General features: G+C 40.3%; 1 protein-coding gene across 1 annotated transcript; it reads left to right on the top strand.

Moving 5' to 3' along the window:
• Positions 1–379: 379 nt before the first annotated feature.
• On the top strand, positions 380–4,853 carry pdrg1 (p53 and DNA-damage regulated 1). Its single transcript, XM_068594674.1, has 5 exons — positions 380–502; positions 1,190–1,265; positions 1,462–1,536; positions 1,669–1,749; positions 4,345–4,853. Exons 1-5 carry the CDS (start codon positions 419–421, stop codon positions 4,425–4,427), a joined length of 399 nt encoding a protein of 132 aa, XP_068450775.1. The 5' UTR covers positions 380–418; the 3' UTR covers positions 4,428–4,853.
• Positions 4,854–16,583: the final 11,730 nt, after the last annotated feature.

Raw genomic sequence — 16,583 nt, forward strand, 5'->3', positions numbered from 1 at the left:
TAGTAGGCTAATATAGTTTGAGTGTTGAAAGATGGATGCACTTTGGGACATATGAAAGTTTCTGTCTTCTTGATGCAGACTTGACAATATCAAAGTGATTTGTGTACAGCGCTCTACATTACGTATTGAATAAATGTAAGACTCTAAAAAAAGGAAAGTACATTTTAAAAAAAATATATTGTTCACATCACAAACTGTTTGTGGCAGAGAAACTAAGGAGCTAAAACACAGAACGAAAAAATATTGTCCTTGTGCAAATTGCTGGAATTTCTTAGCTCAATGTCCTATATTATGTTATATATATATACATCGATCTATCATCCTTAAGGACCGTTTGAAGGAACTCGTCACGAGGCGGTCCATTCTGTTTCTACTCGTTGTTTCAGGCCGGACGTATTTTTAAGAGGACACAGCCGCCATGGACGTTATACCCGAGCGTGTTTTGAAATACTTGACAGAAGTTGAGGAGGCAGCTGAGGATGTTCTCACCACGAGACGACAGGTAATCAATAATCAAATACTTACTGGGCAACACCAAGCTGGCCATAAGACGCAGAGCGGGGTCACGTGGGAGGACCGACACGTCAGTTGCCATAGAGGATGTCAGCATCAGCTAGCTAGCTCGTAGTTTACTGTCAGTTTCAGCTAATTAGCCTAATATTCCATTTAAATAACGTCGACTGAACAAACCTACCCTGGTGGGAACATGGTCTCATAAATATGTGTTGACGTTTGTAAGAAATAAACCGTCAAGAAAAGAAGAAAAAAAACAACATTTAATGTAACAACGCAATACAGTAACTGACAACACATGTTTTCTATCTATACCTTGAATAAAGAAAAAATAGCACTTTAGTAACACTTAAATGGCACTTACTTATAGCACTTTGTAGTTTGGTATTCTTGAATAAATTGCACTTTCTTGATTAATTTTGTTCTGAGTTTGTACTGGTGTTTGAATGCACTTATTGTAAGTCGCTTTTGATAAAAGCATCAGCTAAATGTAATATAATATAACGTTACTGTGACTGCAGCTAACGTTAGCCATCATGGTAATATTACGACGATCTGTTCCTTTAAACACTCTGTGACATTGCATATGTATCAGTCACCATGACTGTTTCCCATAATAAAAGCATCACTGACTGTATGTATGTGTGGTAACTACACTTCCCTGTGGATGTTTTAGATAGTGGACCTGGACATGAAGAGAAACGGGAACAGAGAGGCGCTGAACGCACTGAAGAACGAAATGTCAGGTTCAGGTGAGCGACCCTTTGTGACCGAGAAGAAAAAAAGGCTTTTGTTATGTGGGAAGCGCCAGTGTTATCATGCACGTCTTTGTCTATCATTCAAACAGTAATGTCACGAACACTTGACTCGGGTTGAGAAAACGTGACGTCACAGCTGGATTGAAGTTGCCTGTACAGTTGTAATAACAGTCACCACTGTCATTTACAGAAAAAGTGAAGGTTTGCCTTGGAAACATGTTCATCAAATTCCCTAAATCGAAAACGAGAGAGATGATCCAGAAAGGTAAAAAAAAAAGACATACAATTTGAATTCATTGGCGAGATTTCAATCATGAATAGATTTGCGTTCATATGTTGCAGTCACATGTGACATCACCCTGAACTCTTTCTTTCTTTCTTTCTTGCTAACCCTTAGACCAAGAGCAGCTGGACAAGGAGATAAACGAGCTCCGCACAGCACTGAAGACAAAAGTCAACCATCTAAATGAGATGCAAGGTAGTGAATTTAATTTCAATTCAGTTTACTTTGTATAGCCCAGAATCACTAATTTTCCTTGGAGGGCTTTACAATCTGTAGACATACAACATCAATGAAGAGCATCTCATCGGTCTATTTGGCCCACTGGGGCACGCTGATCGAAAGGAGCAGGTCGACATTTTGGGCGATACACTCATTCGCCTCTTGCTGAGAAGATTTATGAATAGATGTGTCATGTTAAAGGGATAATTCATATGTTTTGAAGTAAAGAGCCAGATGGCAGGCTGTAAAACTATAATTGGACAGTAAATGGGACCATGGACACCCGTAGAGTCTAGTGCTCAGGGAGCTTAGACAGACAGCACATTGAGATGAGATCTGGAGGGATGAATTTTGGAACTTCCGGACTCTGATAGGTTTCCAGGCTTTTTACTTTTTGTTCACTTGGATATTTCTGAAACTTGGACCATTTTCATAGATGCTGATATGTTCTTAAACTCTGAATACCTAACAATGGTTCATGAAGGCCGATCAACTCAATAAGGATTCCTCAGGTAAACCAGTTGAAAAGATGAAATTCTTTTCTTTGGACCTGAGCACCCCAAGTCCTGCAACGTCCATTATTAAGTGAAATGACATTTCCTACAGAATCCGCAACTTTAATTAACTTCATTTAAATTGCTGAAATACAGTAAAGCCTTGTGGGAAGAGTTCTATCTGAACAGAAAAAATTAAACTTACCGTTAAGTTTATGTGATTACATAAACCCCGTAACCGTCAATTTTTCACGCGGCCGTTATGTTTCACTAGGTCGTTAATAAAATAAATTAACTTTACTAGTGGCGGGCCGTCAGGGCCAGCTAGGCCTTCTTTAATGGCCTAAACAGACTCACAAAGTTTTAGCTATTTCATAATATCTATATATCTAAACATATATTTTTTTTTAAACATAATTAAAAGTTATATCTATTTTATATTATAATTGTTTTTCACAAATACACTACATGTATTATAATATTTTTTCCCTATTAGCTTGTTTTCTCATTGAGCAGCTCCTGTCTCCTGTCTGCGTTCCGGCTGCTTTGCTTTCTGTTTCTGTAGCCATGTTGCTGCTGACCTAGCGACCAACACCACGGACCGCCACTGCACTTTACAAAGTCGGATTTCAATAAACCACACCTCTATGTAACACTCATAGCTTGTCAGAATCTAATAAAGTATGATGGATCCTTGTGGGATGTACACTGCCTGGCCAAAAAAAAAGTCGCCACCTGGATTTAACTACTACTGCCTACTGTACGAGTCTGTGGGGGCAGTGCTATGATCTGGGGTTGCTGCAGTTGGTCAGGTCTCGGTTCAGCAGTGACCTGGTTATTCCATCAATGGATTTTTTCTTCCCTGATGGGCACGGGCATATTCCAAGAAGACAATGCCAGGACAATTCTTTTTTTTCCTGCAGGTTCCGATTCGTTAGCTGATTATCTTTACAAAGAGGGGGTCTTACAACTTTGTAGGTTGTTGTTTAGGTCTTGAACAATGGAAATGGAGAAAAAACATGGGGCGGCTTGAAAAGGCATTTTTGGGAAATCTTGCTCAGATCATCCTGAATGTTCAGTTATGATCAAAATATGGTATACATTATTTTTATAAATGTTTTTCACAAATAAATTCTGAAAAAAAAGATTTAAAATAATGAGGGCTGGGCAAATGAACACGTTAACTTCTCAATCCTTTAACGGAGTATATTATTTGATCATGCGGTAACTGCATTTTTCTTTTTTGCATTCAGAGGTGCTTATCACTGCCGCACACAGGTGCTCGTGTGGTCAATAAAAAATGAAAAACAATAGATGCACGCCATAAATGCAATACAACGACACTGCTTTTACTTGTAAGGCGAATCATGTTTGTGCGCGTGCCTCACTGACAGGCAGTGTTGACAACTTGCCGACTTGAGCCTGACGTGAAAGCACGTATTGTTATGTGGTTTCTGTTCTCAGCGGTGCTGCCACAAGCCGCTTCATCCCACTAAGTGCTCACAGGCGGTCAGTCAACTGGCAGGCTCCGCGTCCAGATTGACAATTAATCGCGCATGTGCAAAGCTCCTGACACGTCTGATCCACTATGGCACAGCACCTTAAGTCAGTATCGCTTCTAGAGCTTTACTCTTCTCTTGAAGAGAAGAACTCAGGGCTCAGTACGTTAAATCCAATGCAATTGGAACATTTCGGACTCTGTTTCATGAACGATGCCTCCTTTAAAACTTGATGGCGACTGAAGTCACACAGTAAAATCATTATCATTACTGAGTTGGTGGTAACTAAAGCGCATTCATCACTCCTTTTATTTTAAAAAGAACAGAAATTACTGAATATAACTATATGAACAAATAATTGATGATTGATTTCCCGTCCCTCGGTAGGAAAAATAAATTTCCTCATCAGCAAAACTTTACGGGCTTGTTTATGCTATCATGTAAGTGTCTTTTTTTTTTTAAGCGGATCCAAGGCGGGGAAGATGGCGGCTGCACGGAACAATCCCCTTTGCGAACTCGCCCTCAAATGTTCTCCCAGCAGTGTGAGTATGATGTGTATCTTTTTCTTTGTTTTGCAGGAAAACCTGAGCTGAGAGGCTACAATCTTTCTCCCCTGTCCACCGAAGAAGTCAGAGCTATCAACCGCCTTTTGAAGAGCTGACATCGGCTCTGCTGAACTGCCGGAAAAATGAAGAGAGGAGAACATGTTAGCAAGATGCTGAAGAGCCTCGCCAACCTCTGGATCAGCTCATGCTAACTACGCTAGCCTGCTGGATGATTGACAACAGGGATGTCATTGACTGGCTTTTTAGACATTCTTTTTATATCTTGTCAAACATTTTCTTGGTCTTAAATCTATATAGATGAGCATAGTGAATACTAGAAGTGTATTCTAGCCACTCCCTTTTTTCTCTCATTTGTAAAAGAAAACGACTTCCACAGTGAACCTGTATTTTGTAAATGGAGATGTCCCCATTCTACATATTTTTCTTTCTGATACTGATACCTGAACTGCGTTTAACTGCGTTAAAAACAAAATAAAGTCAGGTCATAAAGCATGGAAGATGAAATCATCTCCTTCAAACAACAGGTTTTTTGTTTTTAATCTGTCACAGGTGTTGACAGACGGCCCACACTTATCAACATTGTTTTAGATTCTGGTCTGCTGTGTTTGATTTGGCAGTTCCTTTGGGTTGTCTGCTCTGGAGCAACTGTTTCCTTTGACAGTTGGCTATGAATAGTTCTAAATAAGTAACATTTCTCTCTCTCTCTCTCTCTCTCTCTCTCTCTCTCTCTCTCTCTCTCTCTCTCTCTCTCTCTCTAATTAATCTGGCAATCCTTCAACGGCGTTAACTATTTGATCATGCGTTAACTGCATGTTGTTGTTGTTTTTGCATTGGGAGGAGCTTATCACTTTAAATCTCTCCAGGCGGCGTAGTTCAGACGTGGCGTCTGACGGCTCTTCCAGTCCTGCTCGCGTGAGGTCAATCAAACATGAAAAATAAATAAATGTGTTAAATGCCACGAACGCATTACAGCGGCACTGCTTTCACTTTGAAGGCGACTCCTACAGGTGCGCGCGCTTCTGCAGCCTCGCCGACAGGCAGCGTGACGGAGTCCAACATAAAGCTCGTATTGTTCTGTAGCTTCTGTTCTCAACGCGCAGCGCTGCTGCCGCGAGCCGCTTCACACACACTCACAGGCGGGCAAATACACTACATGCAGGCAGGCAGGCTCCGCGTCCAGATTGAACGGTAATTGCGCATGAGCAAAGCTCCTGACCCCGCGGTCTGATCCATGCAGAGCACTTTAAAGCAGCATCACTTCTGCATCTGTACTCTTCGCTCAAAGAGGAGATCTTTCCTCACGTCACAAGATGTTCAGTGCTCTTGTTCAATCCAACACAGACTGGACTTTTATCACTGAGGAAGAAAAACTGAACTGAAAAATATGAAAAGCACTTATTGCTCTTGTATGAAGTGAATCAATTGCTGGTCTTTAACATACATCTTTAAGGTAAGCAACAGACTGAACATGGACCAAAGCAGTGGTTTGTCCCTCACAGGAACCCTTACTACTGAACAGTACCTGTTCAAATAAAATAAAATAAGTTTCTTCACGATCTGACTGATTGACAGCTCCTGCTTCTTGTATTATTTGACTTATTTCTAGGGCCAATAGAACTCAGGCGCCAACGTTGGTGAGTACAGCATCACAACCAATAAATCTGAGGGCTGGAAAATACAATAAAATACTCTAGTATTCCTTAAATCAGGGCTTTTAAGGTCTGGGGCTGCGTGTCTCCCTCTGACGGAGCTGGGGAAACAGCTGTAGTTTCCTACATGAGCATGATTATGATATTTGATCCCGTAGAAGCTCAGCAGCCCAATATTGCTGTTAACTTACCAAACAAAACAAACTGTGGCCACAAGGTGGCGATGCAGTGCAAATGTACAGCTGAAAGACACCGGGGTGTTTATGCAGCGCTGCTTATTAAATGTTAAAACTTGTATTTTCACTGGAAATGTTTGTTTTCTTATTGTTGAACTGTTTTTTTAATTTCAGTTTTTACCTTTCAGTATGTAATAAGATGATTTGGTGTGGTTTCTTGCACATTGGTTTTTGTTTTCTCTTGTTGTTTTTTTGGTGGTGTGGGGCTGTTTGTCTCTGACTAAGAATAGCGTGCATCCTTAATTACAATGTGACAACCGCCTCACACCCCTTTGGGGATAAACTGTAAGTGTATTGTGTGTAATTCCTCCGGCTGACATGCCGTTTGAGCGTGAGCGGACACGGACCGCCTCGGGCCGACGGGAGGAGGTGTGAGTGCGGAGGTGGCGGAGGTGGTTTGCTTGTGTTTGCTTTCACACTCTCCTCAGACTGCGGTTTGCGTGCCATCGCTCTCAGACCCGGCTCTGAGTGATGACTCGATGAGTCAAGCGATGGGAACCTGCTGATAGGTCGAGGCACGCAACAACGCTGTGTTAAGTAACAGGGACTCTGCGTTCTTCCTGCACCTGCGAGAGTACAAACCGACGATTGATTGATTATACAATGCCACCCCAACACACACACACACACACACACACACACACACACACACACACACACACACACACACACACACACAGATCGAGTTACACAGACAGATTATTCAAAGGCTTCAGGTTTCATCAGAACAGCAAAGGAGGGGCATTTAAGGGACATTTCATAACTAAGAGATGCTCAAAACGTCACAATGCAGAAGCTTGAGACGCTCTAAGTTTATTTTTCATTGGGACTTAAAATTCTCTCAAAATGTATTGCTCTATGTGGAGACTTGATAACTATGATCTAACTCAGGTAACAGGTCCCACCATCAACAAGCGGCACACTCTAGAAATTCTGAACATTTCCAAGGTTGTGACTGATGTTGCACTCTCTGATCATTTCTGTTTTCTTTAAGGGTGCAATCTCCCTGCACACAAATGTCCAAACCGATGTTGGGACAAAGCGTTGCACCACAGAAAACACCAGTGAACTATTCGTTCAGAAGTTCTCCTCCATGCCAGCCCTCTCGTGCATCTCAGTCACTGAGCTTGTGGATGGCTTAAAGTTAACAATGGTACTGATGCCACTGCACCCACTAAGGTAACTAATCTCCAGGTTCACTGTGATATCTACAAAGAGAGGCTTCGCAACTATAATTTGGAACTTACCATGAAGAGGCTAACAAACCCTCTGACGTCCGTAACTGCTACGCTCCAATCCACCTCGGCATGCCATCAATTTGCCTCCTATTTTGCTGACAATTCAGACAATTAGACAAGCAGTTAGTGGCTTCACAACAACCACAGGATATGTGTTGTCTCAATCTTTAAATAGCATCCATTCAAATATTATGACACAATTTTATTCAATCAACCAAAGAAGCCTATTCTACAACGTCTGAATAGATCTTCCTGCTGCTTGGTGTCAGGTTGTTGACCAACACACTTTTTCAAAAATATTTCACACTGCATGACTTTTGATCTTTTAAAGATTGTTAACACATCCCTTATGTCTTCCCACAAACCCTAAAAACTGCAGTTATTAAACTACTCCTACAGAAGGCTAGTTTAGACCCCGAAATAATACAAAATTATAGGCCAATATCGAACCTCCCATTTCTATGTAAATTCATGGAATATAATCCCATAAAAGGGCTGGCTAAATGCATTGAAGAAATCAACGTCTGGATATGCCAGAATTTTCTTCAATTGAATAAAAATAAAACAGAAGTTATTGTTTGTAAGGACGAATGATTGAGAGGGAGCACTCAGCTTCAATCACTGATGTTAAAAACCTCAAACCAAGCCAGAAATCTAGGTGTAGTTATGGATTCAGACCTCAAGCTGAACAGCCATATCAAGACAATTACAAAGAACAAAGAATTGACTTTAAAATCCTTCTGCTGGTTTATAAAGCACTGAATGGTTTCGGGCTTGAGTACGTTTGTGATCGGCTGCGACCTCATGAACCATCGCTCAGGTCGTCTGGTTCTGGTCTACTTTTTGTTCCAAGAGTCCGAACTAAACATGGAGAGGCAGCGTTCAGGTTTTCTGCTCCACATATCTGGAACAAGGTCCCTGAAAGCTGCAGGTCTGCTGAGACCCTGAGCTCCTTTGAATCCAGATTGAAGACTTTTCTGTTTGCTGTTGCCTTTAATTGAACCAGATTCAAGGATATCAATGACTGCATCTCACTACTGCATTTTATTTCAAAAACCCGTACTGCAACTTTTATTAAAATGTTTACTTTTTGACTGTATTTGTAATGGTTAAAATGAATGTTCTTCATTGTTTTTAAATCTTCTTTACTTCTGCATTATGTTTTGATGTTTTTATTGGTTTGATGTGAAGCACTTTGAATTGTCTTGTTGTTGAAATGTGCTATACAAATAAACTTGCCTTATCTCTTTATTTTTTTCTTTTATTGGTCTTTTCAAGTCAAGTGGAACAGAACAGAACAAGGTTTGGTATGAGCATGTTTGGTACGTTTGGGTTAGCACTGTTAGCAGTGGTAGCATCGCCACCTGTCGCCATATTGAGATGCAATTGATGCTTCCAATTCATCGCACCCTTAAAGTGTGTAATTCATGTTTTCCAGAATTGTAAATATTGATCAAATTGTAGTCCAAATCCATTCAAAAAAATGTGCTCTTCCTATTGTTGTGTCCCCGGGTTGTTGTCCACTGTGCAGACCAATGTGTGTGCAGAGGTAAATCTCGCTTTAAGACGTGCAAATACATACAAGCATGATTATGGGTCATTATGGGTCAGCGGGTCGTTTTTACGTGTGGGTGCAGAGATACTTTATTTGAACAGTCTCAGACGGAGGGTCGGTTCCGACAACTTGGAAGAAGGAGGCTTTAGGTTCTCATGAGTGGGTGAGAGACTGTTAAGTCTGACTGCACATTAGAGCCGGTGGAGGCACTAAGACAAATAAATGTATGGAGGCAGGGAAGGGAGGCTAATATGGAGAGAAAAACACACATGGCATTCCGAGACTAAACTGTGGATTGTGTTGTTGTTAAGGTAGTGTTATCATAGAGTGCTGCAGGAATGTGTTATAAAACCCGGATATGAGTCAGCATTTTTGCACGTTTTTTTATGTTTAAAAAAAAAGAAGGTCAGACGGCAACCTCTGAAAATGTTAGCCAATGTGGATGTGTCTTGCTTTCTAAACATAAAACCTGCATTCTCTCTAATGTCCATCAGGGGGCGACTTCTCTGATTGTATGGAAGTCTATAAGAAATTGACTGCGTCTATCTTTATTAATTACCTCAATAAACATTGTAAACAGAAGTTATGGTCTCAACATCTTTAGTTTAAAGTCTTCTTCAGTACAGCATGATGTTCATTTAGTAAATTATGTGTTTTTGCATATTTTGTGTGCACTTTTTCTACTTAAGTTTTTGTCTCATAAATGTATGTTATAAATCATATAAATGTGTGTGTGTAGTGTTTTTTCTTGGAATATTACCCAGCCTTCTGTGATTATTATTATTTTTAACCATCAGTGGCCCTAATTTGCCATTGAAGTTAATCCAGTGCTAACAATATAGAATGTTCTATTTAATGGAGGACAGAAAATAAATGAAGTATAAATAAATAAATGCATGAATAAATACAGGAATAAATAAATAAATGGTTAAATAAATGTATAAATGATAAATAAATACAGGAATAAATAAATATAAGTTGATACCTAAACAGGACATCATTAAAAAAAAATCTATTTCTACATTTCTGTATTTTTCATTTATTTCTGTCTGTATTCATGTGTCCGTATGTATTTCTTTATTTATTTATGCCAGTAGTTCTCTGTCCTTATATGCAAATGAGCTGAGGCGGTCCGAACCTCACTGTTAAACAGGATTGGTCAAGTAAGGGAGCGAGACAGAAGCAACCGGTCCCGAGTGCATGGCCCCTGTAGACACAGTCAGAAAGCTGTTTAGGCCAGTGATTCTTAACCATTGGGCCGCGAGCTCCACCTCGAGGGCCACCAAGACGTTCCGTTTTTCACCTGTGGGCCACGAGGGCCGCGGGATCACATAGGTTATCAATCGAAGACTCCAGAGATATTACTGTTATCCACAAGACGCTCAGTTACAATATAGCTTCCCGCCACTGAGTGGTCAGTCAGTTGTTTGACAAGCTCCAATGTGCAGAAGAAGACACACAGCAAGCCTCTAGCGAAACGTAGAAGTATTTAAAACGAATAAAACTCCCAAAATAAAGATAGTAAAAACCCAGAAACTATTCATATAATGAATCGTCGTAGGCATGATCCAGATAGCCACAGTCCATTGTAGCATGCAGGTCCGGCTCCAGACAGCCACGGTCCATGGAATCTTGAGGCGAGGAAGCACAGAAGCCCCCGGAAAGGAGTAGAGTTAGTAAAGTGCATTGAAAGACAATAATTTATTCAAAATGTGCTTTGGAAGCCAGCTGCCACAGATATGAAGAGCAACTTCTGGTTCTGCAAAGACTGCTGAAGCATATCATTTACAGATTTTAAGGCTATATTTTAATTTGCACTTTATTTAAATGTTATTTACAGTTTAATTTATTAGATTATACATTATTATTTTGAATGTGCATTGTGTGCACACTTTTTTAGGAAAGGGACTATTTTGACCATATCATAATTTGTATCCATATTTTTCATCACTAAACTGTACAAACTTGAATGCCTATTGGAATTGAGCATATCAGGTGATGTGTATTTGTGTATTGTACCTCGTTGTAGCCTAAACAGATTAAAACCCGATGTCAAGCTGTGCATTATTATAAGGCAGCTTCTTTTCCTCAGGCAATATGGGCCAAAAAAGAGATTTAACTGACTGAAATGTCCAAAAAGGTAAAGAGTCTTTTAAAAGAAGCACTCAATTGCTAATATATTGGGGCGTAATCACAGAACCAGTGATCGTATTCCAGAGCTGAGAGCCCAGAGGTTCAGTGCTCAAAGACATGGCCACAGTGAAGAAGGCTGAAACCTTCTGCACACGAATAGTTGCCCAATCATTGTGCACACAGAATATCTGAGTATGTATTTGGAGAATATCTTCTAAGAAAGTAAAAACCTCACTTTTACTGTCTTAAATATTCAGGTTTGTGGTTTATTAACATTTTTGGATTAACTAAGAGCACTATAGTTGTTTAATAATACAATAAACCTTCAAAAAAAAGTATATTTATTGGTTTACCACATGGTATTTATTTTTCAAAATAAATTTGCCCCATTGTTTTTGTTGAAAAATCTAATTCCTAGTTATTTATTTTTTGTTAATACGCCTGACTTAAATAAGTTATTGTATGGATTGAGCTTGATTTGTTTCATGACTTGTTGTATGTGCAGGTTTACATGATCAATAAATGTCTTTGTGAGGATCACATTGTACCAGGTCATTCATTTGACAAAGTTTATGCTCGTTGGTCTGTAGGTAGATTTGACTGAGTTATTGAATACAAATCAAACCAAGAGTGAGATCCATTAGTTACTAAACCATCCATCCATTCATCTTTAGCTGCTTACCGGGGTCGGGTCGCAGTGGCTTGAAAACCAATACAGTGTTAATATTTGAATCGGCCTCGGGCCACTTTGTACTTGAAAAGTTGGGCCATGTCGCCAAGTGCTAACGACAACTTCTGCTAACCGTTAGCTGAGCTTGTCAACTTCAACAACTTGTGCAAGGCAGAAGTAGTGGAACATAACATAACAGGTGAGATCACACTCCTGTGACCAATCATGCTTTACACAGAGGGTCGGACCGCCCCAGCTCATTTGCATATAACGACACAGAAATACAGGCATAAATAAATGAAGGAATACAGAAATGTAGAAATAGATTTATTTAATAATGTTCTGTTTAGGTATAACTTATATCTATATATTCCTGTATGTATTTATTCATACATTTATTCAAGCATTTATTTCTTTATTCCTGTATTTATTCATGCATTTATTTATTTATACTTATTTCATTTTCTGTCCTCCATACTATTTTTGTTTTTCCTAATAAAGTAAATCAGCCCTCTTTCCTGTTGTTCTGCCTGCGATGTGAAGGTTAAGGAGCAGCGCAGCAGATCCCCTTTGCCTCCTTATGTCATCCTGTTAGGGAGGCTCCGTTCGTATGTAGAACAAAATTTAAGGTAGTTCAATCAGGAGAGACTTGTTTAGAATTCAAAAATAACGTTTCACATATGCTTAACATTGGAATAATGTAAAGACGATTGGACTCTATCCCGAATTATGATAATCGAGGGGCAGTGATGCTGAGTTCCCCAGAATCCCCCTGAAGTCCAGACACTGGTGCTGAAGAAGGGAGTAGCTGCAACCTGATGATGGATGAGCAGCGTAACTGAATGCTGGTTGGAGGTGACTGAGGTGGAGCAGGGTCGCATCTGGTTTGAGCTAAAATGACAACTGAAAGCAGCAGGGAGGAGAGGCTATTTAAAAGTTTGACAGCAAAGATATGATTGGCTTAAGGGAACCATGCAGCGTCTGGTTGGTTGATTTAAAGTGGAAGCCCCCTCCATCAGCTGATTGTAATCACAGGGAGAAATAGAGACTAAGAGATTGATGAATGAGATGGAATGAAATACCGCTTACGCTTTATTTCTGGTGTAAATGACATCCAATAATATGTGGTGTGCTCAATGTATAGATAATACACATTATCCATCCGTGTGTTAATACACAAGCTCAAACCTGTCCTGAATGTGGCGTGACATCCTCAGTCTAGATTCTCACCTACCTTGTCAGCCTATCATGTTGCTGCTGTTAAGCGTGCCGCTCCGCGTTCCCATGCCCGCCGAGTCTTTGCTGTATCATCACTTCAGAGATTGACGGATCTTTTGTTGTCATGATGGAACACAGGAATGCTCAACGAAATTCAGTTGTGGCCCATTTGCAACACAACAAACACATGATGACCAAAGCAAAACAAAAACAGTAGTACATTCTTATCGTGCCTTTTTTTTATTAGCAAGGAATAAAACAAAAACAAAAAAGCGATATCTCTGGCTGCCATCTTCCCATTAATACCATAAGGAAAACATTCTTCATTAACTACAGCTGTGTTTCAGCACCAAGCATTCTACCGCCTTTCGTCCCATCCGAGATCTCTGTCCTGCTGAGAATATTTCAGGTGGGGGGTTCTCGTAAATTTGCTACTTTACTGTGAGATAACCTCACGGTCCATTATTCAAACCGTTTATCCTGTTTAGGGTCGGAAATCCGTTTAAGCCGGAAAACCCGAGGTGAACCCGCACTGACACGGGGAGAACATGCAGCACCACACAGAAGGCCCGCCCCCTCTTGCTGTGAGGTGACAGTGCTCGCCACTCCACCACCATGCAGCCCTGTCAGATAACATATCATTTATTTTCTTGTAATATTAGTTGTTGTTTTTTAACCTATGATGGCTCTGAAAGGTCACATTTAACAGCTATTTAATGAAGATTGTTTTATCTCAGAAGCTGGTGGAGACCTAAACAGAGTTAAAAGTAAAGAATTGGACTATCCTAACTCGACTTCAACACAATGTTAATGTTGCTCGGTGTCTGCTGGATGTGTCAACAGGCTGTTGCTTGCTGACACCTTCACCAAATTCATTTCATAATAGTCCATAAAAGTGTCTGCTTCCGGCCGTGGCGGCCCTGCTGATGCCCTCCTTCTCTATCTCCTTCTGCTGACATGGATTGTGGTTATCTGGATAGTGGTCCACGCTTACTCCTCATTATATAAATAATATTCATATAATGTGCTGTAACTCTCTTATGTTGTTCATTCTGTACACATGACATCCATTCCTTCTGTTTAGCATTGTTCTCCCGAAGGTTTCTTCCTTTTTTTCCTGTTTTTTTTCCGAGAAATTAGTAATTTGCGAGTTTGGGCCATACAAAATAAACTAAATTGAAATGAAAAGTCCATAATATTTTTTTTTCAGCTTATTGTGCACTATTGCCCCCAATAGCCAAAGCAGGTTATGCCTCATGTTCTTGTGTCTAACATTTATTAATTTGGCATCTTCTGTAAAATGAAAACGGTTTTGGTGTAAAGTATCAAAAAAAGGTATTGCGTTGCTATGGGTACCAAAGCACATGGTGCACTTCTTCTACCACCATTTCAGTACAATGCATGTGAACTGTTATTGTGCTGCTCACAGCAATGGAAATGACCAAAGCGTGACCTCATATTCTTTGCCATGTTTATTTAGTGTTAGCCAGAGTTATTGGATACAGCAGGGTTAATGCAGGAAACTTGATCGTCATTTATAGCCACTTATGTCTGATGAGCTTCTTGTATACGGGCCAGTTTTGTCTGTTGCCACATTCTTTGGCAACTCCGCAGGATTTTGACAGCTGCCCCACTGTATACTATTGTTACATGTAAGCCTGAAACAGTCCTGTAACAGCCTCTCCCTCGCTCTCCATTTCATATTCCAGGCCCCCTTTAAATTCAGTCTGTTCCTGACTGACTTTTCGTACCTTTTCGGCAGTTTCCAACAGATTCAGGAAGACATGTCCCGCACCATGTTGAATGAGATGTTGAACAGGTCATGCATGATGACCAAACTGTCGGTGGACTCAGTCGGACCAGGTTTCATGGCCGGGCGATGAGTTCCAAACTGAAGCAACGAGTCCAGTGACTCTTGTTATTTCTCTATCCTGACCTCCACGTCCCCCTGTCTCCTCTTTCCTCCCACTCCACCATGAGAGATGCTGCTATTCCTTAAATGCATGTTGAGGAGAGATTACGGTTGCTTGAGGAGCTAGGAGCGAGGATACACAGGAGGGAAATCAAACCATGGTGGGAGTGGGGCTATTGTGTTCATAGGTTGTAGTTATTAAAGATAATTAAGCTTTCTTCCCTGTGTGTCGGGCCTCTCACAGCTCTGGTGAAACCGCCTTCCGGTTTCACATTAGTTTTGTTACTTACGTTTGTATCGTCAAGTGTGGGCTGCATCCACTTCCAACTGCTGAAATTGTGACATGATGCTTGCAAGTGCAGACAGCTGCTCGTTGTTATTCTATAAACAAGAACATTCTCTTACATTCACTGTTACTTTGCTGTCGGCTATCTTGTCGGTCCAAACAGTCGTCAATTGCTCATTATGTAATTCACAAATGACATTAATAAAGTATAGTCCTCCGGTGAAAGTTGCAATTGAAGCTGTTTAGAGCAGTTTGGACTAAACTCTTATTTTGGGGGCGGAGAGGGGATCATCTATAAATCGTGAGAAGACTGAGTTTGTGCGTAAATTAAAGTTATTTCCACATCATCTTATATTATTCCTGGACATGTAAACTGTGGTAGAGCAGGGTTTCCCTTCAATAGAACAATTGCTGCTGTTCCGGTGGGAGAAATGATGGTCAGGTGTTCCTCTCGCATGGTAGCTCCTGTCATCAGCGTATGCTGATGGTGTGAATGAGTGAATAATGACATACTAGTACAGACCATTTACCATTAAGGAGAATGGTAGCTATGTTATATTATATTTAGTGTCATGTTTTTCTTTCTATCTTTTATTATTACGCAACTCTCCCTTCTATTTCTTCCATCCAACATGCTGCAGGCTTTGGTGTGATGTTTGTTGATTCAACTCTGTAACGTGAAAGCTCCCAATTATGGTTGATGTTCCGACGTTTCTTACCATTCATTCTGATACAACCTGATGCTCACACATCTGCAGTCATTCTGTTTTGTTTTTGCAAAAAAATAGCTTATTGTTTTCCAAAATAAGCTATTTAGTAGTTTTTCGCATGGATATAACTTTATTCTAATTTTTCTAACAAAGGGATAAAACAAAGGGATGATCGATCTTTGTGAGGCGGACAAACTGAAACCTGCTTTAAGGGAAAGGACCATTAAGTTCTGGAAAAGTGTGCCTACGGAAAAATACCCCAATGTCAAACGGGCTGCGCTTAACATACTGTCAATGTTTGGGTCAGCATATGTCTGCGAGTCTGTGTTTTGTACCCTGAAACATGTGAAATCAAAGCATCAATCTGTTCTGACTGACACCCATGTGAAAGAATCGCTTGGAGCGGCAACAACGGAATACAAGCCAGATTTGAAGAGAATTGTTCAAGGCGAGGAATGCATAAAGTCCCACTGAGCAACATGCGTAATTAAAGCAAAACACTATTGTATTATATTTTTGTTGTTTGTGGACTTGGTTGAACTGAGAGTTTGTGTGTGTGACACAGTGCACACAATGTTCATTGTTGAAAATGACTGGCCTGTGGTCTTAGTACTGCAGGAGTCAATTTCTGTCATTATCATGTT

The sequence above is a fragment of the Clinocottus analis genome, unplaced genomic scaffold, assembly GCF_023055335.1.
Source record: "Clinocottus analis isolate CAN_PGR_092001 unplaced genomic scaffold, fCliAna1.0.p SCAF_3, whole genome shotgun sequence".
NCBI lineage: Eukaryota > Metazoa > Chordata > Actinopteri > Perciformes > Cottidae > Clinocottus > Clinocottus analis.

What these genes read in the sequence shown, in the direction of transcription:
- pdrg1 (XM_068594674.1), top strand. Translation starts at nt 419, where the DNA reads ATGGACGTTATACCCGAGCGTGTTTTGAAATACTTGACAGAAGTTGAG. An exon ending in GAACGAAATGTCAGGTTCAG is followed by an intron (nt 1,266 to 1,461) that starts GTGAGCGACCCT and finishes TGTCATTTACAG; the next exon opens with AAAAAGTGAAGGTTTGCCTT. An exon ending in GAGAGAGATGATCCAGAAAG is followed by an intron (nt 1,537 to 1,668) that starts GTAAAAAAAAAA and finishes GCTAACCCTTAG; the next exon opens with ACCAAGAGCAGCTGGACAAG.